The 21,588-nt window shown below is 46.3% G+C and overlaps 1 protein-coding gene across 1 annotated transcript in view; it reads left to right on the top strand.

Moving 5' to 3' along the window:
• Positions 1-21,588, top strand: part of IGHMBP2 (immunoglobulin mu DNA binding protein 2) — an 89,568-nt gene that overhangs the window by 53,486 nt on the left and 14,494 nt on the right. Inside the window, exons 11-12 of the mRNA XM_029582233.1 lie at positions 855-949; positions 9,696-9,819. Of these exons, the coding sequence (XP_029438093.1) occupies positions 855-949; positions 9,696-9,819 (219 nt within the window). The remainder of the gene's footprint in view (positions 1-854; positions 950-9,695; positions 9,820-21,588) is intronic.

Genomic DNA, 21,588 nt, shown 5'->3' with positions numbered 1-21,588 from the left:
TCATTTCTGCCCATTTGATCTGAGGCAGATTCTTGCTTTCCTGTTGTTTCCTTTGCTGGGAAGGAAGGTGGACTGTACACACATGGTGCCATCGGCTTAGCCCACGCCTGCACATGCCTTGCGTGCGCCCATGGGCTGAGTCAGCACTTCCGTTCCTTCTGCAGCAGGGCGTGCCAGGGTAGCAAGGCAGTTTGATGACTTCGTTAGGGGGTCTGTGCCAGGTTTGCCACCTGGCTCATTCAGCCCGTGAGGCCTGTGAGTTGGGAGCAGTCAGCTCAGCCAGATGAGAGCATCTCCTCAAACATGGCATTAGAAGCCTCTGCCAGCTCTTGGCCTGGAGTCTTGGATCAGTGCTGTAGTGAGTTCACTGATGCAGGCAACTTAGTAGTGTGATGATATATTCCAATAATAAATGCATGTGTGTGACACTGCAGTGCATAGAGAAACGGGGAGAAAAACCTTTTGTCTGTTGATTTGCTCTGCAAGAGAAGCAAGTTATTCGTTGTCAGTAGTAAAGACCACCTTAACACTGTACTTGCTGCAGATTAGAATCTGTTTCCGGTTCGGAGAGAGTCCTTTATTGCTAGCCTCAGTGTAGCTCAATATATTCAATAATTATTTTGCAGGACATTGTGTCTCTGTCTGCCCAGGACATTGTGTCTCTCTCTGCCAGTCCTCTGGCCTTTATTTTGAGATGAAAATGTGTCCTTTTTCTTAGAGAAACGAGCCTCTGCATTCACGTGGAGATTCTGATTCCTTGTACCAAGTTGATTCTTTTTGGTTTCTTTCCTATACTTTAAAAATGTATTCTGTTTGTTTTTTGTTTGTTTTTTTTTTTTAATTTTCTGCTCTAGGTGAAGTTCGTCTTGTTGGCTCGCATCTCCAGGCTTTGATTGAAGCTGGTGTTAAAGCTGGTGACGTGGCAGTCATTGCACCCTATAATCTCCAGGTGACAGCAGAATAATCCTTTTAGTATGTTACAGTAATAGAACAAAGTATTCCAATATTTGACTGCTAAATTACATTAGACCTTCAGCAGCTTAGTTCAAAGCATTCTGATCAGAAGTAAAGGCGTAAACGTTAGAAAAGAATGTATGCGGCTCACTGTGCCAGCTGTTGACAGCTAGGATGGTACGTTTGGAAAAATGTCAAAATGAAAGCAGAATAGCAGGATAGGCTAGCTTTGATGCTTGAGTGCTTCATTACTTAATGGCAGTCAGTGAACACTGCATAGTGAAAATGGAATGGGAAGCTCGGGGTGTGTTATGGTCTGAGCTGATATCATTCATCAGCAAAGCAGTTATTTCCAATGGTATAAACCCAGAGATGTCCAAACGTATCCAGATAAGTGCTGCAGATCTCCCCTGCTCCAGTATTTGTGCTGCTAGTTTCTTTTATCATTTGCACGGGGAGATTCGGCTCGCATATTTCCCTTAGCGTTTTTTGGCTTTTACGCATGTAAGTCATCACATTTCGGGACACTCGTATGCATGAAGGAGATGATCAGTTTCACCAGTGAGTCCACCAGCTTGCCCATGCTGTCTCTAGGTCATCAAGACCCCCTGGTTCTTCAGCCTGAACTCCCCCCAGTTTACACAGACCCCTCACCCAGTCAATATTTGACAGTGAAGACTTTTATTCTCAATTATGCCAGATAATTAGCAGGTCAGTATATGCAAGTAGTATTCTTGAGGGAATTCTGCGCACAAAAACTTAAAATTCTGCAAAATTCTGCATACTTTGTGTTGCTCAAATAACACAATATACATGACAGCCTAATTAATTTAAAATGTAATACAATTATTACTTAAAGATGCAGAGTTTTAAATATTTTGAGCAGAATTTCCCTAGAGAGAGGAGATGGAGAGAATGAGATAGAGAGATGAGAAAGCAAGAGAAGGGAGACACCACCACCACCCATTGCAGAAACAAATTTATATTTCTTTGCCCCACTTAAAAGTACTTACACCATGCAAATATTTTTCAAACAAAAGTATGACTGAGGGTAGTTTGGTGGCAGAGACCATGCAGCAGCAATTCAATAATAAGTCCCTGTCAGAAGCCATTGAATGGGGAACTAAGAGGTCTTTACCCATCAAAAATTGGACATGCCCCTCTTCAGCCTTTCCACCTCCCGATCTTAGCCCGCGAAGAGGGCTGCTTCTAAGAGGCGTGTAAAAGAATAAGAATCAAATTTGCTGCTGGGATGCACATTGAGAGTTTTTCTGGGTAACTTTCTGAGTCACCAAGATGTGAAAATTTCCCTCCTCTTACTGGCTAGATTTTTTTTTTGGGTAACTCCTTAAGAGGTGGTGATGTGGGCATTTGGGAGTGTGGTTAAAGTCAGCCAGATATTTCCTGGTTGGAAATATCGCTGTCGTAGAGTTACCCAGCTAGTTCTGCTTGGCTAATTTTAGCCGAGTATATTCAGCAGAACATCTGGGTATAGTCTACTGACTATTTGGTTAAAGTTACCCTGGTAACATTCCTGCTCATCAGCCTACTGAAGAACCATGTCATTGCAGTTGTTGGCCTACTAACATCTGGTCACTGGCATATGACAGTGGTCTCTGCTGTCCTGGCTGTCAAATTGTTTGTTTATAATTGTAATATACCACTTTCCATAAAATGTTATATCAAAGCAGATTACAATTGAAACAAATCATAATGTAATCAAATACAAAGAATAATACTCATAAAACTAATCAATAATCCATAATAATAAATACAGCATATTAACAAAATATAAAACACAATAAAATAAAACAAAGTTATTACAGCAAAGATAAAATCAAAGACAGTAAAAAAAAAAATCAGTTAAAAGCTTAAGTGAAAAACAACGCTATTAAACCTTTCTGGAATTTCAAGTAATGAGGCTCCTGCTTTAGATATAATGGCAATTTGTTCGAAAGAAAAGGGGCCCTGATTGGTGAGTGGTCTCCAGTCTAATAATAGTTGGCGAAGGTATTGTTAGCGATTCCAATCTGTGAGGTGCAAGCAGCTGCGATGGGGTGTACTAACAAATTCGACAAATACCTGGGTAAACTTCTTCAAAGACATTAAAACATATTTTAAAATGAACTCGGAATGAGACAGTTAAACAATGCAACTCCTTAAGTAATGGAGAAATGTGATCAAATTTCTTCTTACCAAACAGCAGTTTAGCTGCTGTATTGTTAATCAGTTGAACACGTTTAAATGCTAAGAACATAAGAACATAAGAAAATGCCATGCTGGGTCAGACCAAGGGTCCATCAAGCCCAGCATCCTGTTTCCAACAGTGGCCAATCCAGGCCATAAGAACCTGGCAAGTACCCAAAAACTAAGTCTATTCCATGTAACCATTGCTAATGGCAGTGGCTATTCTCTAAGTGAACTTAATAGCAGGTAATGGACTTCTCCTCCAAGAACTTATCCAATCCTTTTTTAAACACAGCTATACTAACCACTAACCACATCCTCTGGCAACAAATTCCAGAGTTTAATTGTGCGTTGAGTAAAAAAGAACTTTCTCCGATTAGTTTTAAATGTGCCCCATGCTAACTTCATGGAGTGTCCCCTAGTCCTTCTACTATCCGAAAGAGTAAATAACCGATTCACATCTACCCGTTCTAGACCTCTCATGATTTTAAACACCTCTATCATATCCCCCCTCAGTCGTCTCTTCTCCAAGCTGAAAAGTCCTAACCTCTTTAGTCTTTCCTCATAGGGGAGTTGTTCCATTCCCCTTATCGTTTTGGTAGCCCTTCTCTGTACCTTCTCCATCGCAATTATATCTTTTTTGAGATGCGGCGACCAGAATTGTACACAGTATTCAAGGTGCGGTCTCACCATGGAGCGATACAGAGGCATTATGACATTTTCCGTTTTATTCATCATTCCTTTTCTAATAATTCCCAACATTCTGTTTGCTTTTTTGACTGCCGCAGCACACTGAACCGACGATTTCAATGTGTTATCCACTATGACACCTAGATCTCTTTCTTGGGTTGTAGCACCTAATATGGAACCCAACATCGTGTAATTATAGCATGGGTTGTTTTTCCCTATATGCATCACCTTGCACTTATCCACATTAAATTTCATCTGCCATTTGGATGCCCAATTTTCCAGTCTCACAAGGTCTTCCTGCAATTTATCACAATCTGCTTGTGATTTAACTACTCTGAACAATTTTGTGTCATCTGCAAATTTGATTATCTCACTCGTCGTATTTCTTTCCAGATCATTTATAAATATATTGAACAGTAAGGGTCCCAATACAGATCCCTGAGGCACTCCACTGTCTACTCCCTTCCACTGAGAAAATTGCCCATTTAATCCTACTCTCTGTTTCCTGTCTTTTAGCCAGTTTGCAATCCACGAAAGGACATCGCCACCTATCCCATGACTTTTTACTTTTCCTAGAAGCCTCTCATGAGGAACTTTGTCAAACGCCTTCTGAAAATCCAAGTATACTATATCTACCGGTTCACCTTTATCCACGTTTATTAACTCCTTCAAAAAAGTGAAGCAGATTTGTGAGGCAAGACTTGCCCTGGGTAAAGCCATGCTGACTTTGTCCCATTAAACCATGTCTTTCTATATGTTCTGTGATTTTGATGTTTAGAACACTTTCCACTATTTTTCCTGGCACTGAAGTCAGGCTAACCGGTCTGTAGTTTCCCGGATCGCCCCTGGAGCCCTTTTTAAATATTGGGGTTACATTTGCTATCCTCCAGTCTTCAGGTACAATGGATGATTTTAATGATAAGTTACAAATTTTTACTAATAGGTCTGAAATTTCATTTTTTAGTTCCTTCAGAACTCTGGGGTGTATACCATCCGGTCCAGGTGATTTACTACTCTTCTGTTTGTCAATCAGGCCTACCTCATCTTCTAGGTTCACCGTGATTTGATTCAGTCCATCTGAATCATTACCCATGAAAACCTTCTCCATTACGGGTACCTCCCCAACATCCTCTTCAGTAAACACCGAAGCAAAGAAATCATTTAATCTTTCCGCGATGGCCTTATCTTCTCTAAGTGCCCCTTTAACCCCTCGATCATCTAACGGTCCAACTGACTCCCTCACAGGCTTTCTGCTTCGGATATATTTAAAAAAGTTTTTACTGTGAGTTTTTGCCTCTACAGCCAACTTCTTTTCAAATTCTCTCTTAGCCTGTCTTATCAATGTCTTACATTTAACTTGCCAATGTTTATGCTTTATCCTATTTTCTTCTGTTGGATCCTTCTTCCAATTTTTGAATGAAGATCTTTTGGCTAAAATAGCTTCTTTCACCTCCCCTTTTAACCATGCCGGTAATCGTTTTGCCTTCTTTCCACCTTTCTTAATGTGTGGAATACATCTGGACTGTGCTTCTAGGGGCGGATTTTAAAACGAGCGCGAATAGCCTACTTTTGTTTGCGCTCCAGGCGCAAACAAAAGTACGCTGGATTTTAGTAGATACACGCGGAGCCGCGCGTATCCGCTAAAATCCTGGATCGGCGCGCGCAAGGCTATTGATTTCGTATAGCCGGCGCGCGCCGAGCCGCGCAGCCTACCCCCGTTCCCTCCAAGGCCGCTCCGAAATCGGAGCGGCCTCGGAGGGAACTTTCCTTTGCCCTCCCCTCACCTTCCCCTCCCTTCCCCTACCTAACCCACCCGCCCGGCCCTGTCTAAACCCCCCCCTTTACCTTTGTCGGGGGATTTACGCCTCCCAGAGGGAGGCGTAAATCCCCGCGCGCCAGCGGGCCTCCTGCGCGCCGGGCCGCGACCTGGGGGCGGTTACAGAGGGCGCGGCCACGCCCCCGTACCCGCCCCCAAAACGCTGCCGACACGCCCCCGAAACGCCGCGACGACCGGGCCCGCCCCCGACACGCCCCCCTCCGAGAACCCCGGGACTTACGCGAGTCCCGGGGCTCTGCGCGCGCCGGGAGGCCTATGTAAAATAGGCTTCCCGGCGCGCAGGGCCCTGCTCGCGTAAATCCGCCCGGTTTTGGGCGGATTTACGCGAGCAGGGCTCTGAAAATCCGCCCCACAGAATGGTATTTTTTAACAATGACCACGCCTCTTGGACATTTTTTACTTTTGTAGCTGCTCCTTTCAGTTTTTTTCTAACAATTTTTCTCATTTTATCAAAGTTTCCCATTTGAAAGTTTAGCACGAGAGCCTTGGATTTGCACACTGTTCCTATTGCTATTGTGGTGCATCCTAAATACAATAATCAGTATGGCTCAAGATCATTGCATGCACCTCTCTTTCTCTCTAGATTACTTTTTGCTAATAAACGTCCAATACAGCACAAATAGAGGAGTTAAAAAAATTTATGATCTGACTAGTACTGATGTATGGCTTTGCATAGAAAGTTTAGAATCCAACTTTACACCTAAGCTAATCAGTTCCTCTTTTAGTTTAATCTCAACATCTGATATCATAGGAAATTTTGCCAACAGATGATTCAGAAGATTTAGCCATAAAGCTAACCAACTTAGACAGAAACACCCATGTACCCTCTCACCCACAGATCTGGAACAATGGGTAAACAATGGAAAGGTATTACATAAAAAGATGTACAACACAAACCATTTAGACATCATTTTTTTCTCTCCTTGACCTCTATTCTTCTTCATCCTCCTCTCCTGGAGTTCAGTTGCTCTCCTGCTCCTTCCCTCAGTACTGACAATGAGCCCCTCATTCTGTGCTGCCTCTTTATACAGTTGTGAAAATTCTTGGAGAAGTAGTAAGGAAAAGAGTGAGCATGCTTAATTTAGTATGTGCGCTACGCTATTTAGTGAGCAGACGGATATAGAGTGGAAGCGCTAATGTTTGGGTTAGCGTGCACAAGCTGTTCAGAAAAGTTGATAGCCCATGTGGTACAAAATGTTAGTGCATTGCATGACATGCACATTCAGTTTTAGTGCATGCACACAAAAAGAAAAAAGGTTCTAGCGCAACTTTTAGTGCATAGGCCCCCATGCCTGAATCAGCAGAATTTAAAGTTTGTGAGCAAGAGCTCCATGTTAAGTATTGCCCTTCAGCTATTCATAAGTTAGTGCAGAACTGAGGTCTTGACACATCATTAATGCACATGAATTTCAAACTTGTCCAATCTGACTATTCTTACAGTATTTCTTCCTTTTTATCTTGAGGATTGCTCACTGTTTCTGTGTTCTTAGAGGGTAATTTGCAAGGCGTTTCAGCAGTTAAAAGAATACCCATTGAAAAGGCTTTTTCTAAAATTGCCCATCCAGTATGTTAGTATGCTTCCGTGCGTATGTCCTGGTCGCACGTAAGTTTACCCGGACTGAGCGGAGGCATGCTTGGGGGTTGGAGGCGTGGCAGGGGTTGCACGTCCACTGTAAAATTCCCTAAAAAAATGGCTGCTTATATTTTAGCGGGAGCAAGTAGTTTTGGTGGGATCATTTTCAAAGTGAACAAATGCAAACGCTCTGAAAAGTAGCATAACTTTTGTGTTTTTGCCGACTTTCTTATGCTGGCTGTTACAGAATTACCCTTGTAGGGGTGAAATTTCAAAGCCATTTATGTGCACAAAACATGGGTTTATAAAATTGCACAGGATTTGTGCACATAAGAAAATGTGCAAAACCCAATTTTTGCTTCTATGTGCAGAAAAGAGGTGTTCCAGGGGTTGGCGTCGGGGTGGAGCTTCGATGTCTGTGCGTGCTTTTGCTTTTACAAACTATGTGCATAGTTTTACATGCGCAAGTTCCACATTGCAAAGAACAGGCATAACTTTACACAAGTTTTTTTTTGCCTCATTTTCAAAACAAACTTGTTTGCATACGGTTTTGCTTTGAAAACTGGTGCAACCTGTGTGCGTAGTTGCCCAGGATGTTACAGAATCACCCTCCGAATGGTTACTTTTCTGCCATTTCTCTGACTGATCATCATTCAGCCGTTCCACTTTGTCAGCTTTCAGCGCCATCTGTGCCAGCAGCTCCCTTTCTCGAAATCATAGCTGCCTCTCTTTGCCTTGCAAATGAATCTATCCACTCTCTTCCCATTTTTCTTCACCTTTTGGCGTTCTAAAATAACTCACATCTCTGTGAGTGACTTCATGGCAGAGCAGGAGGAACATATTCAGCATCTACAATGATAATGAGATGCCCTTCCGTGTCTGCCTGGAATTGCATGTCTCCACATTGCCTGTACATTTCTGCCTCACTAACTTTACATCTTCCCTCTTTTCTGCCATTGCTCCCAGGTAAATTTTATACTCCTTTCCTGCATTCAGTTCCATCCCTTGCTTCTCTTTCTCCAGGCACGTTCCTCTAGTGCTCAGCTTCACTTGCCATCTGTCTCCGCTTCTGCTGTGTTCTTCTAGCATAGAACTTGCATCGACATTTCACAGTCTTGAAGCACATCTCGGCCAACCACAGATCTGGCAGCAAGATGCTGGACGTTCAACAGCTGACTTGTGTATTTGTAGCCTAGTCTGGATGGTGAAAGAAGGTGAAAACGTGATTGTTTCCACACAATTAGTTACACTCTGGGTTTGCTGCGCAGTATGAAGGCTGCCGATTGTCTACCAGGCACTGGCTTGGGAGAGAATGGGGTTTTAATTAAGTTTTATTATTGTATGACTTTTTGTGTTTTATATTTTATTGCATTGTACACTGCACCAGTATGGTATATAAGAATTTGGAAATAAATAAAACAGTACAAATAATGCTAGGAAGTCTTTTTTTTTTTTTTTAATCTGGAACAAGTAGTATGCAATTCCAGAAGTCAGTTTTATCCAAGATTAGGAGGGATTTATCTGTAGGTTGTGAGGATTTTTACAGGGATAACAAAAATGATGTTGTAGTATGTGATAAGCTTCCAAGACCATGTAGGCCTATTCTTCAGATGTAACATGAGAGATGAGATTAATAATCTATTTTGGGAAAACAAATACGTGTTTTAGAGAATACTGAAAGGCAGCTATTAGTAGAAATAACTGATGCAGAAGTACATATGGAGCACATTTATGTATTTATTTGCTTTTATATACCGAAGTTTGTAGGAAACATCAAATCGGTTTACAATGTAATAACATATAAAACACAATTGTTAATTCTGATCATACAAAGCCCTGATTTCACTTCTTCAGTGTTTATTTCTGTTGATGAAACACATTACTAATGGTAAACCTTCAGATTTCTGGTTTTCACCTTCAGATGTACTAACTCCATCTTGTCCCCTTTTATCCAGCCCTACTCCCCCTTCTCGTGCATGTCATCCCCAGTCTCTGTATTATCTGCAGACAAATTCATGTTGCCATGTCTTCTTTCTCCTGGTTCCTCATCTGTGGAACAAACTTTGCTTTGATTTACAAACCTATTTGTTCAAATAGCGTTCCTTCTTACCTGCATTCCTTAATAACGGAGTAGTCCTATTTCTTATTGGCTCTGAACCATTATGTTCTCTATTAGTTTACTGTTGCAGGACGCCCTGGGGAAATAGTGAAACGAATCAATAGAATCGATCAGTAAGCCCCACATAGTGTAATATTTTCTTTATTTTATTTTTATTACAAAGATTTATTTCTTGCTCTCCTACCATAGCAATCAGAGTGAGGTACAGGATTATTAGTAGCTTACATTCATATGATATGCAGTGCAAAGCTAGCTTAGAAAAGTGTCAGCATACAGGTATTCTCCTTTTTAACCTAAAGTCAGCTTACAGTTCTGGTTTTATTTTTCTTTTTCAGGTGGATATGCTACGGCAGCATCTCGGTCACAGATATCCTGACCTGGAAATCAAATCCGTGGATGGCTTCCAAGGAAGAGAGAAGGAAGCCGTTGTGCTGTCGTTTGTCAGATCCAACAGAAAGGGTATGCATTGCCTATTGACTATCTGGTCCACTGTCTTGCTTTTCTTGTATTGTGGATAATGGGGGTGGTCTGTAAAATACGCAGGACCTCCTCTCGCTAATTATACTTCTGCTTTCTCAGGTTCCACTTGAAGATTAGCATAAGAAACGGTAGCCGTTCCATCAGCCAATCAAATTGCAGCTTTGGACTCATCAGGCCACAAAGCAGTGTTGTAGTTCCTTATTGGATAACCCCTCTTCATTCTCTTCAGGGAGCAAAGGGTGTAGGGAAGGCAGAGTGGTGCCGAGGAAGGGGATGGAAATAGCAAGTTCTTTCATGAACACAGAAGAGCGTGTGACAGTTCTGATCAGCAGGTGGGAGCTTTGAATCAGGGTGTCTGAAAAACCATATTCAGGAGGACATAAAATTAAGAGAAGAAGAAGAACATAAGAATATGTCATGCTGGGTCAGACCGAGGGTCCATCAAGCCCAGTATCCTGTTTCCAACAGTGGCCAATCCAAGTCACAAGTACCTGGCAATTACCCAAACATTAAATAGATCTCAAGCTACTTTTGCTTATTAATTACCATAATAGCAGTTTCCCTGTACGTACCTGGATCAGTCCAGACAGTGGGTTATGTCCCCAATCCAGCAGATGGAGTCAGCACAAGCTTTGAGGGGGCGTATCCATATATACTACTACCCCCTCTGCAGGAGTTCAGTATCTTCTGACTCCAGCAGATGCGAGTAGGGGAATCAGGCTTCCCCTCCTTTTCCTTCACTTTCTTGCTTGATTATGGCTTGTTGTTGTCTTTTTCTGTGGATCAAGTTTGTATCAAGTTGTATTAAGTTTAAAAAAAAAAAAAAAAAAAAAGGCAGAGTTCTTTCAACTTCTGGGGAGTGGCTTATCTTCCTTGTCTCTTCTCTGCGGCCTTGCTGTTTATTTCTCGTTGCAGCCAGGGGTAAGTTTGTTTTTCCTTTGTAGTTTTTTCCTTTACAGCTCAGCCCCCGGTGCCCGCGAAAGCCGGTGGAGCCGGCCTCTTCGCTCTTTACTCCCTCACCCGCGGCCATTTTACAGCTCCTCATGGGCTGCTGAGCCATTTAGGGAAAGATGTCTGGGGCGGGTCGTGTGGCCAGGAAGGCCCCCCCGCGGCACCCTCCTCTATTTTCAGACAGCGGGCAGTGCGGGCCGACCGGGCCCCCCCGCAGAGGCGCCTTTGTGCGCGTGGCCCCCCCCCCCCCGTGGCTTTTTCTTTTCTCCTGCAGCGATCCCGATGCCGCGGCCGTCCCGCTGTGCGGCCTGCGGAGACCCGGGGTCCCGGATTTCCTAGGAGGGCATCTGTGCACGATGCCTTCCCGGGGGGGAAGGTACCTCACAGTCCCTGACTGATTTCTCTTTTTTGCCCGGGCGGTGCGGGCCGGCCACTCCGCCATTTTTGGCGGGAACGGCGGCCATTTTACATTCTGAGCGCCCTGAGGCGCAGGCCACGAGGGGGAACGGATCCCTGGAGGCCACGAGGGAGAACGGATCCCTGGAGGACTCTACCAGCGGGGGTGTTCCCCCGATTTTGGTGCAGGAACCAAGCACCCAGAGCCAGGGAGCAGGAACCACGCCGCCCCCGAAGCACACCTGAGCAGGCCGGGGTTCTCTCCGGAGTTTATCCTGCTCATGCATACCGCTTATCTGCAGGGGCTGGAAGCACCTGTGGGACCCCCCCCCCTCCTAAGATCCCTCGGATGTCGCCCTCGACGCCGGCCCCCCCCGACCCTCCGGGAGTGGGGGCCTCCCGCCTTCCTACCCGGGTCCGATCCACGCCCGCGGCAGTGGGGGCGGTGCCAGACCCAGCGGGACATGGACTTGACCTCCCGGACGGGGGACGGCACACAGGAGGGGGATGATCCGCGTACCCTACGCCTCTTCCAGAGGGAAGAGCTGGACGACCTCATCCCGCAGATCATCCAAGAATTAGATTTGGATCCGCCACCAGACCCGCCTGCCCCAGTAGCTCCCGCTGTCATCACTTCTTCAAGGAAGGGAGATCCTGTCCTGGCGGCACTCCGGCCGAGGGCTCGGGCTTTTCCCATTCATGACTCGTTTTTACAACTTCTCACCAGGGAATGGGACACCCCGGAGGCCTCCCTGAAGAGCAGCCGGGCTATGGAAAAGCTGTACCCGCTCCCCGAAGATTTTCTGGACCTCATCAAGGTCCCAAAGGTGGACTCCGCAGTGTCGGCGGTCACGAAGAGGACGACTATCCCAGTGACGGGAGGTGCGGCGTTGCGGGACACACAGGATCGTAAGTTGGAAGTTTTCCTTAAGCGGGTTTTCGAGGTCTCCGCTCTGGGTATGCGGGCGGTGATGTGCAGTTCGCTTGCCCAGCGGGCTAGTCTCCTTTGGGTGCAACAACTCCTCACGTCTCAGAACCTGCCGTCCGATGAGGCTGCCCAGGCAGATCGGCTAGAAGCCGCAGTGGCGTATGGGGCGGACGCCTCGTACGACCTTTTTCGGGTCCTCACAAGATCCATGGTTTCGGTAGTGGCAGCACGACGACTACTGTGGCTACGCAATTGGGCGTCTGATACGTCCTCTAAGTCCAGTCTGGGCTCTCTTCCCTTCAGGGGCAAGTTCCTCTTCGGGGAGGATTTGGACCAGATCATCAAGTCCCTGGGGGAGAACGCTGTTCATCGGCTGCCGGAGGATAGGTTTCGACCATCCAGAGCGTTTTCTTCTTCTCGGACCAGAGCCAGAGCGCAACGGCGCTACAGGGGCTACAGACAGACGGGCTCCCGGCCATCCGCCCCCAGGTCTCAGCCCTGGTTGCGCGCCTTCCGCGGGCATCGGCCCGCACGCACTACTCCCGGAACCGGGAACCCCTATACCAAGTCTTCACAATGATGCCAGTCTCGCCCACTCCCCTGTCCCCAGGATTGGGGACCGACTAACGTATTTCTAAGCGGAGTGGGCACGGATCACCTCGGACCAGTGGGTCCTGGATACCATAAAACACGGCTACGCATTGGAATTTGTCCGCCCCCCGCAGGGAAGGTTCATCTTTTCCCCCTGTGGCTCGGACCTCAAGAGAGGAGCGGTGCAGCTGACTCTGGACAGACTCCGGGAGATAGGCGCTACTGCGCCCGTGCCCTTCGGAGAGGTGCGCTCGGGCCACTATTCCATCTATTTCGTCGTACCAAAGAAGGACGGTTCCTTCCGGCCTATCCTAGTCCTCAAGGAAGTCAACAAATCCCTTCGAGTCGTTCGGTTCCGCATGGAAACGCTCCGGTCAGTGATTGCGGCGGTGCATCGGGGGGAGTTCCTCGCCTCCCTGGACTTAACGGAGGCCTACCTGCACATTCCCATCCGCCCGGACCACCACAGTTTCCTTCATTTCAAAATTCTGGACCAGCATTTTCAGTTCACGGCTCTCGCGTTTGGATTGGCGCCGGCGCTGCACACCTTCACCAAGATCATGGTAGTTGTGGCGGCAGCTCTCCGGAAGGAGGGCATCCTGGTTCATCCTTATCTGGACGATTGGCTCCTCCGGGCGAAGTCATTCGATCATGGACGCTCAGCAGTGACTCGAGTAGTACGGTTTCTACATTCCCTGGGATGGGTAGTGAACTTCTCCAAGAGCTCCCTCATGCCCTCGCAACGCTTGGGTTTTTTTTGGGGGCAACTTTCGACACCCTACTGGGCAAAGTTTTTCTGCGCCAGGACAAAGCTCAATCCTTGCGGGATCACACACGACGGTTCTCTGCGTTACCAGAGCCCACCTCCTGGGACTACCTGCAACTCCTGGGAGTGATGGGGTCCACCATCGACTTTGTACCTTGGGCTTTCGCGCACCTCAGGACCTTACAGTGGGCGCTCTTCTCCCGTTGGAAACCAGTATTGCAGGACTATCAGATGATTCTCCCGCTCCCACAGAATGCCAGGGACAGTCTGGGCTGGTGGTTGGATCCGCCGAACCTGGCCCGTGGCATGTCCCTCGATCTGCCAAATTGGGTGGTGGTGACCACCTATGCCAGTCTAGCAGGCTGGGGTGCAGTCTGTGATCGAAGCGCCACGCAGGGGACGTGGTCCACGGTGGAGGCGAAGTGGTCAATCAACCGTCTGGAAACCAGAGCGGTCTGGCTAGCTCTGCGACATTTCCTCCCGCTTCTTCGGAACCGAGAAGTCAGAATCCTATCGGACAACGCTACCACCGTGGTCTACATCAACCGACAAGGAGGCACGCGCAGCCCGCAGGTCGCGCTCGAGGCGGCGCTGCTGATGCAATGGGCGGAGCGTCATCTCGTCCGGCTAGCGGCCTCGCACGTCGCCGGTGTGGACAACGTCCAGGCGGACTTCCTCAGTCGTCAACTGCTGGACCCGGAGAGTGGTCTCTCTCCGACAAAGCAATGCAACTTCTCGTCCATCGGTGGGGGGCCCCCCACTTGGATCTGATGGCGTCCGCTCTCAACGCCAAGGCTCCACGCTTCTTCAGTCGCCGGAGAGAGCGCGGAGGGAGTGGATGCCCTGGTCCTCCCGTGGCTGCCATATCTTTCTTTTCCACCATGGCCCCTGGTGGGCAGGATGCTCCGCAGAATAGAAAGCCATCAGGGGACCGTGGTTTTCGTCACCCCAGAATGGCCCAGGCGACCCTGGTTTGCGGACCTGCTACAGCTGGTGATCGACAGGCCAATCAGGCTGGGGCACCTCCCCCAGCTCCTACATCAGGGCCCGGTATTTTTCGAGCAGGCAGAATTCTTCTGTCTTGCAGCCTGGCTTTTGAGAGGCGCCGCCTCCGGCGTCGGGGCTACCTGGAGGCGGTAGTATCCACGCTATTGCGGGCACGAAAGACATCGGCCTATGTTCGAGTCTGGAAGGTGTTCGAGCTGTGGTGTACCACCCAGGCCACGAGACCCGCTAAGGCTTCTGTACCTCAGATCCTTCAGTTTCTACAGGCGGGGGTGGAAAAAGGGCTCACCTATAATTCACTACGGGTTCAGGTGGCCGCCCTTGGTTCGCTGTTGAGCGATGGGGGCTCTCTTCTACAGCATCCTGACATTGCTCGTTTTCTCAAGGGTGTCAAGCATATGCGTCCTCCGTTACGGGACCCTTGTCCCTCCTGGAGTCTTAACCTTGTGCTTTGCTCTCTGTCGGGACCACCGTTCGAGCCGCTGCGCAGCGCAACGATAAAGGATCTCACTCTCAAGACTGTATTTCTTGTGACCATCTGTTCTGCTCGACGCATCTCGGAGATGCAGGCTCTGTTGTGTAGAGAGCCCTATCTCCGTTTCTCCGACTCTGGAGTTTCGCTTCGCACCGTTCCCTCCTTCCTTCCGAAGGTGGTTTCTGCATTCCATGTGAACCAGACGGTGGAGTTGCTGTCCTTCTCTTCCTCAGAGCCGAAGTCTCTCCGTCTCTTGAATGTCAAGCGCACTCTGCGCCTCTATCTGGAGGCTACAAATGAGTTCCGAACCTCTGACCATCTCTTTGTACTCTGGGCCGGTCCTAAGAAGGGGTCTCAGGCCTCGAAGACTACCATTGCCAGATGGCTGAAGGCCGGCATTGCTGCTTCTTACATTGGGGCGGGTTGGACTCCCCCACCCGGAATCGTAGCGCATTCTACACGTTCTCAGGCGGCTTCCTGGGCGGAGGTTCGCTCGGTATCCTCGCAGGAAATTTGTAGGGCAGCCACCTGGAAATCGTTACACACGTTCTCGAGGCACTATCGTCTGCACCTCGCCTCTTCGGTCTCTGGACACTTTGGCGAGCAGGTTCTCCGAGCAGGCCTCGCAGGACCCCACCCGATTTAGGGAAGCTTGGGTACATCCCACTGTCTGGACTGATCCAGGTACGTACAGGGAAAAGAAAATTATTATTTACCTGCTAATTTTCGTTCCTGTAGTACCATGGATCAGTCCAGACGCCCACCGCGTTTGGGTTCTTGATCCTGCTCAGCTCTGCGCTGCTTCTTGCTCGCAGTGTTCTGTGTCTTCACAGTTGTTTCTTTTCGCTGTTTTTCACAGCTCCCTACAAGTTGGTAGGATGTTTGCAGTTACTTGTTGCGGTTACAATTGTTTTCATTATCTGTTTCCACAAACTTGATCCTTCGGGGGTTTCTACTCGGGCTTTGATATACTCGATACTGAACTCCTGCAGAGGGGGTAGTAGTATATATGGATACGCCCCCTCAAAGCTTGTGCTGACTCCATCTGCTGGATTGGGGACATAACCCACTGTCTGGACTGATCCATGGTACTACAGGAACGAAAATTAGCAGGTAAGTAATAATTTTCTTTTATGGATTTATCCTCTAGGAACTTATCCAAACCTTTTTTAAACCCACTTACACTAACTGGGTTTTAAAAGATTGCCTGCATTTTAGAAAAAAGCTGAAAGTGAATTTTTTTAGACAAATTGTAAGTTAATTATGTTCAAGTATAAAGTTCTTAAGTTTCTAGTTATATTGTGGTGTTTTGATTTTAGTCCAAATTTTGACCTCTGTCAAGTGATTAGTTTATTTTGACTATGTTTATGTACTTTGTAAGCCGCAATGTCAATTTTGTTTTGAAATATGAAGAATATAAGAGAAGAGTGATAAATAAAATCACTTGAGCTGCTGAATTCTGTTTTATTAGCAGCAAACTGGCCTAAAGCAAGCCACAAAAAAATCTAAATCGAAACATTTCCGTCTCAAAATGTAACGATAGTGTGTGGCACTTGCGCACCAGGGTTGACTTTAGGAGTTTTGAGGTCAGATCAAGTTCAACTTTTAAAAAATTTCAACACATTTCAAAACCTAATTGAGATTTATTAAGCAGAGGCAGCATCTTTGCTTCTGCAGCGTGCACAGCATGAAATCTGCCCAGCTGCGAGAAAGGAACTGATGGATCAATATCTTTTTTTTTTTTTTGGCATGGTAGTGCCTCCTTTTCTCCTGGGTTGGTTTTTTTTTCCCACTGTAATTGGAACCAGTGCTGGAATCCTGGCATAAGGAGTCTTCATTCACAACCACTTGGGGATTTTGCCCTTATTTCAATAGACCCACCCTCCCTCTCACTGGTCATTGCACAGAGGCTTGAAGCCACCAGGGTTGCCACCGTTAAGGATGCCCCACCAGTGACTATGAACGCTGCCTCTTTATCATGCCCTACCCCAGCTGACCCGGGAGTTGAACTGGAGATACTCCACATGCACGTGATCAGTGCCACCGCCCGGCCTGCCCTGCATCAGCAGCTTTTATGAAGGCGTTTTATTTATTTATTTATTTAGAAACTTTTATATACCGGTATTAGTGGGGACATCATACCGGTTCACATCTTAACTGAAAGCTTGGAAAATACATTTCAACAGGGAGGGAGAACTGGGCGAGGGGTAACCAAATACAGTATGGAAGGATAGATTAAAAACAAGAATTTTGTAAAGGAAAACAAAAGAAACTATCCAGACATTTACTGGTGAACTCGTGGAACCTGCTACTGCAGCATAACTAAACGTTCTGACACCTGGCTCCGAGATCGCAAAGTTTGCGCAAGAATGTAAGGTTAAAGACTACTTAGGGAAGTACTGAGATGAGCTTCTTCATGGAAAAGGGAAGCTTTTAAAGGCTGAAACAGATGTTTTCAGAAAGCTGGTCCCCGCAGCACTTTAGTCTGATGGGTAGAAATGATGCATTTGGAGCAAGTTCAATTCTACAATCCCATTTGTGCTGGTGAAGATTGCTTGGAGAGAAGGACGTGAGAACGTTGCTAGCATTGCTACGGTATTGAGCAGCTTCATTGGCTGTAGCTGGGCTACCACATTCAGAATTGCAGAGAGCCCCTGATGGTAGCAGTGGTGCCTGGTAGTGATCATGGGTATCATGGCACCTGCATGACATTGTACCACAACAAGTGGTACAATGTCATGCAGACATCATGCAGACAAGCCTTCTCGAACTCTACCTAATATGCACCATAAACAAACTCTCTACTCAGAGACTGTACATATGAGACACCATATTTATATTGAACTTTTGTATATAATTATTCTCCTCTATCTCTTTCTATTTCTTACATTCCCAGTTCATTAGCCCTTGTTAATTGTAACTGCTTCTCTTCATCACGTTATTTATGTTTTTTGGTTGTATTATCCGCACCCCTGTTTTCTGTAAACCGACATGATGTGAACGAGTTCATGAATGCCGGTATAAAAAAACCTTAAATAAATAAATAAATAAGTGCCTGCTGCTTTTATGTGCTTATGCAGCCCTACGTATTTATATATTGCTATATATTTATTTGTAATATACAGAATATGCTGCTCGATTCATTTAGGACTGCACACATGCCTGCAAAGCTGTGCCTGTTTCTGTGGCAGTTCAGGTGTGTTTGTCATCGAGATAGCCCAACTTCCTTTTCAACATAGTGTCGTGACCCATTTTTGGCCACCACAGTGCATCTTGCTGGACTCCATAGTAAAGCATTTCACCTGTTGCAGCAAAGATCTTCACTTATTAGGACTTCAAGGGCATAACATCAAAATGAACAGAGACACCTTAGACAGCGTAAGTAATTAAGTATAGCAAGGTGCTGACACCCAGAAGTGATGGTGTAGTTTAGGACTGTGAAAACTACTATAACTCTAATCAAGTCAACCTTCCTATGTTCAGATTTTTTTGCTGCTTGCTGCAGAGCTCCTGTAAGCAACACTGCTGATCACACGGGCAGTGGTACCTGCCGTGAGAAATAATATCAGTAGCGTTCATGCTACTTGCACAAAAAAAAAAAAAAAAATATATATATATATATAATCTATATTTTCCTATTCGTTTTGACTTCAGTTCCGCTACTTCTGTAATTTTTCTTTTCGTTCAAGCACCTGTGCTGTAACGCCAACTTGTGTTATGAAGACTAATTTAGGCTTGGGGTTAGCAGGTAGTGTGCCAGCACTGCCGCCGTGTCCATGAGCAGCAGCAGCAGCGATTTTCCCCGTGTTTAGCCCAAAGCGCGGTCTGCGGCGAGCTATCATGATGGCAGTCTCTGTGTAATGGTTTCCTTGAGGAAAATCCAATTGTACATCTGTACAGGGTCTTCTCGTTTGTAAGCCACTGCAATGTTCACAATACTTAGACTGTTTTATGGGTCTTTTCTTTCTGTTTTCTTCTGTTCAGTATAGCAGTGTAGGACAATTAATTTGGCATGAAAGTGAAGTTTGAAAATTGATTGCTTTAGTTAATGCAACATTGTGACTTAGCTAGCCTGAAAATCAGCTGGGTTAAATTGTTCCCATTGGCCATCTTAAGACTGTTTTGTAGTGATCTGCACAGCTGAGATGTAAAAATCTTTTTTTTTTTCCCCCAAAGTTATTTTCTGCTGAATTTTCAGGGGCATTGTACACTACAAATTGTTTATCCCCTCTGCAGAGGCTCCTCTGGGGTTCCAGCTGTGGCTGGACCAGAGCCAGGAACATAGCAATCTATAGACATGGAGCAAAATGGTATTTAAAGTTCATGCTGAGTTTTTGTTCCCTTGAAAGATTTATATTATATGCTTAAATATAATAGTGCTGTACACCTGCACACATGCAGCTTTTAAATCTAGCCGATTTTTGGTTGAAATCCTCTTTAAAGCCAGATAAAATGTATCCTAGGCAGTCACTGTGGGTTTGATTCATACAGTCTCTGAGGCTAGAAATGAGGCTGAGGTGAATAGCTATTTAGTCAGGCCAGTGAATAAAAATAATCATAAGAAGGTCATGTTGGGTCAGATCAAGTTCCAGCAAGCCCACCAACCTGACTACAGCAGTGGCCAGTCTGGGTCACTAGGAAGGTGACCCAGACAGCAGTGGCCAGTCTGGGTCACCTAGGAAGGACCCAGCACATCTCACTCCAGGGATAAGCAGTAATGTTCCCAAGACTACCTGGCTAATAATGGTTTATGCACTTTTCTTCTACGAACTTGTCCAGACCCTTTTTCAGCACATCTTCTGGCAAAAATGCCACAGCTTGATTATGCATTGAGTTAAAAAATACTTTCTTTAATTTATTTAAAATCTAATGCTAGTGTTATTTGAGCAGGGATTGTGTGCAAGGCCAAAAAGGTTAAAAAATAAGAACATAATGAAGTATTTCAGGCCTACCTTTCTCCAAGCCACGGAATACGTTTGCTGCCTCATTCCCCTATGAATTATCACTTTTTGAATATGCAAATTTTATCTGGTGGTGTCGATTCTTTTTCTCCAAGGACAAGCAGGATGTCAGTCCTCACACTTGAGTGACATCATTCGATGGTGCTGACATGGAAAACATGTCAAAGTTTCTAGTACTTTGACTGTACCCATGCATGCCATTATATCATTCATGCATGCAGGGTCCCTTCAATCTTTCTTTTTCTTCCGAGCCTTCTGGTCATGGTTTTGTGCCTCATGCACCTGTCTGGGCCTTTGGGGTTTTTTGGCAGAATCACACAATCATTAGTCATGGGGTCCTGCAGTTTTGTTCTTTGTCGTTTTCCCTAGGTAAGATTTTTCAGTCTAAGTTTTCGTTTGATTCCTTATTTGCTCCTGCAGTGTGCCATCAGTGTCCGCTGGCCATCGAGTCACAATCACCATCATCTAGTTCAATTTTGCCTCCCTTTTGTTTCAGATAAATATGTCTAGTGGGTTCCAGTGATGTCCCTGGTATACAAGACTGTGTCTATGATGGATCACCATGAAGATGTATCCTGTGCCTGGGGTCATCACATAATGTCCAGGGTTGTCATAAATGTTCAGGTATGACCTCAAAAGACTCTGGTCCCAACCGGAACTCATGGGAAAGCATATCAGGCACTGGAAGACTGATCCATCAACATCAAAGGACCTTGGAGTTGCATTAGTGGAGAGAGAGGCATGGGCATCAGAGGGTGGGAGACCACCGGTTGCCTTAATGCTGTCAGCCAATAGGGAACCTGGAGGCTGACCTTTGTCTGATTCTTCCCGATCGAAGAAGGCATCAGTTTCCACCGCTTCGACAACAGCATTGAGGAGTTCAAATGCTGGACATATGAGGGAAGTTGAAGAGGCATTGGTCTTCATCAGTACCTGACACCAGGAGCAGGGACATCCGGTATGTGCTAAGAATCCCCCCCCCCCCACCAAGTAATCCCGTGGCAAGGAGAGCTTATCCTCTAAGTAGGCCAGGGACTTGCAACAGCTTTCATTGGTCCAAGCATCTGCCACCTTTTGGTTCCAAGGAGGATGTGTTCACCTCTCCTGCTTCCTAGTCAGTGTTGGCATTGGCAGTCTTCAAGGAGAAGTAGGATAAAAAGATCCAGAAGGCCTTGGAGAAGGTACTTCATGGCCTTGGTGCTGGAGCATCGAGGGCACCATTGATCCTCGAGCTTCTGCTCAATTCCCTTCAGGTCTTCTGAGGCAAGGCACCAGCACCAGTGCCAGATCTCATGCTGATGGGCATCATTAGAATTGATGACCACTGCCTCACTGTTGATCTCCAGCTCCTCAGGAGAGGAAACTTCTTTGGGACATCAAAGCTCCTCGGGATCCTGGCCAAAACAGCCAAGTGCACCAGCCTTTGACTTTGGCTGAGGATCAAGTATCGAAGAAGTCTTCACCACCAGCAGACTAGGGTGAGAAGGACTGAATATTCCTGGGTTTACGACTATGACTCTGCGAATGCCTCTGAAGAGGAGGTGTTGACTGGGCTCCCCTCTGACCCCTCTTCTCCACCAGAAAAAAGGAAGTCTCTTCCAGCGGACCTCTCCTTTGCAGATTTAGTTAGGAAAATGGCACCATTCAGTTTAAATTATAGATGAAGAATGAATCC

Source organism: Rhinatrema bivittatum, chromosome 17 (assembly GCF_901001135.1).
Source record: "Rhinatrema bivittatum chromosome 17, aRhiBiv1.1, whole genome shotgun sequence".
Lineage (NCBI taxonomy): Eukaryota > Metazoa > Chordata > Amphibia > Gymnophiona > Rhinatrematidae > Rhinatrema > Rhinatrema bivittatum.
Note: the sequence above shows the minus strand (reverse complement) of the source record. Positions and strands in the feature narration are given on the sequence as shown.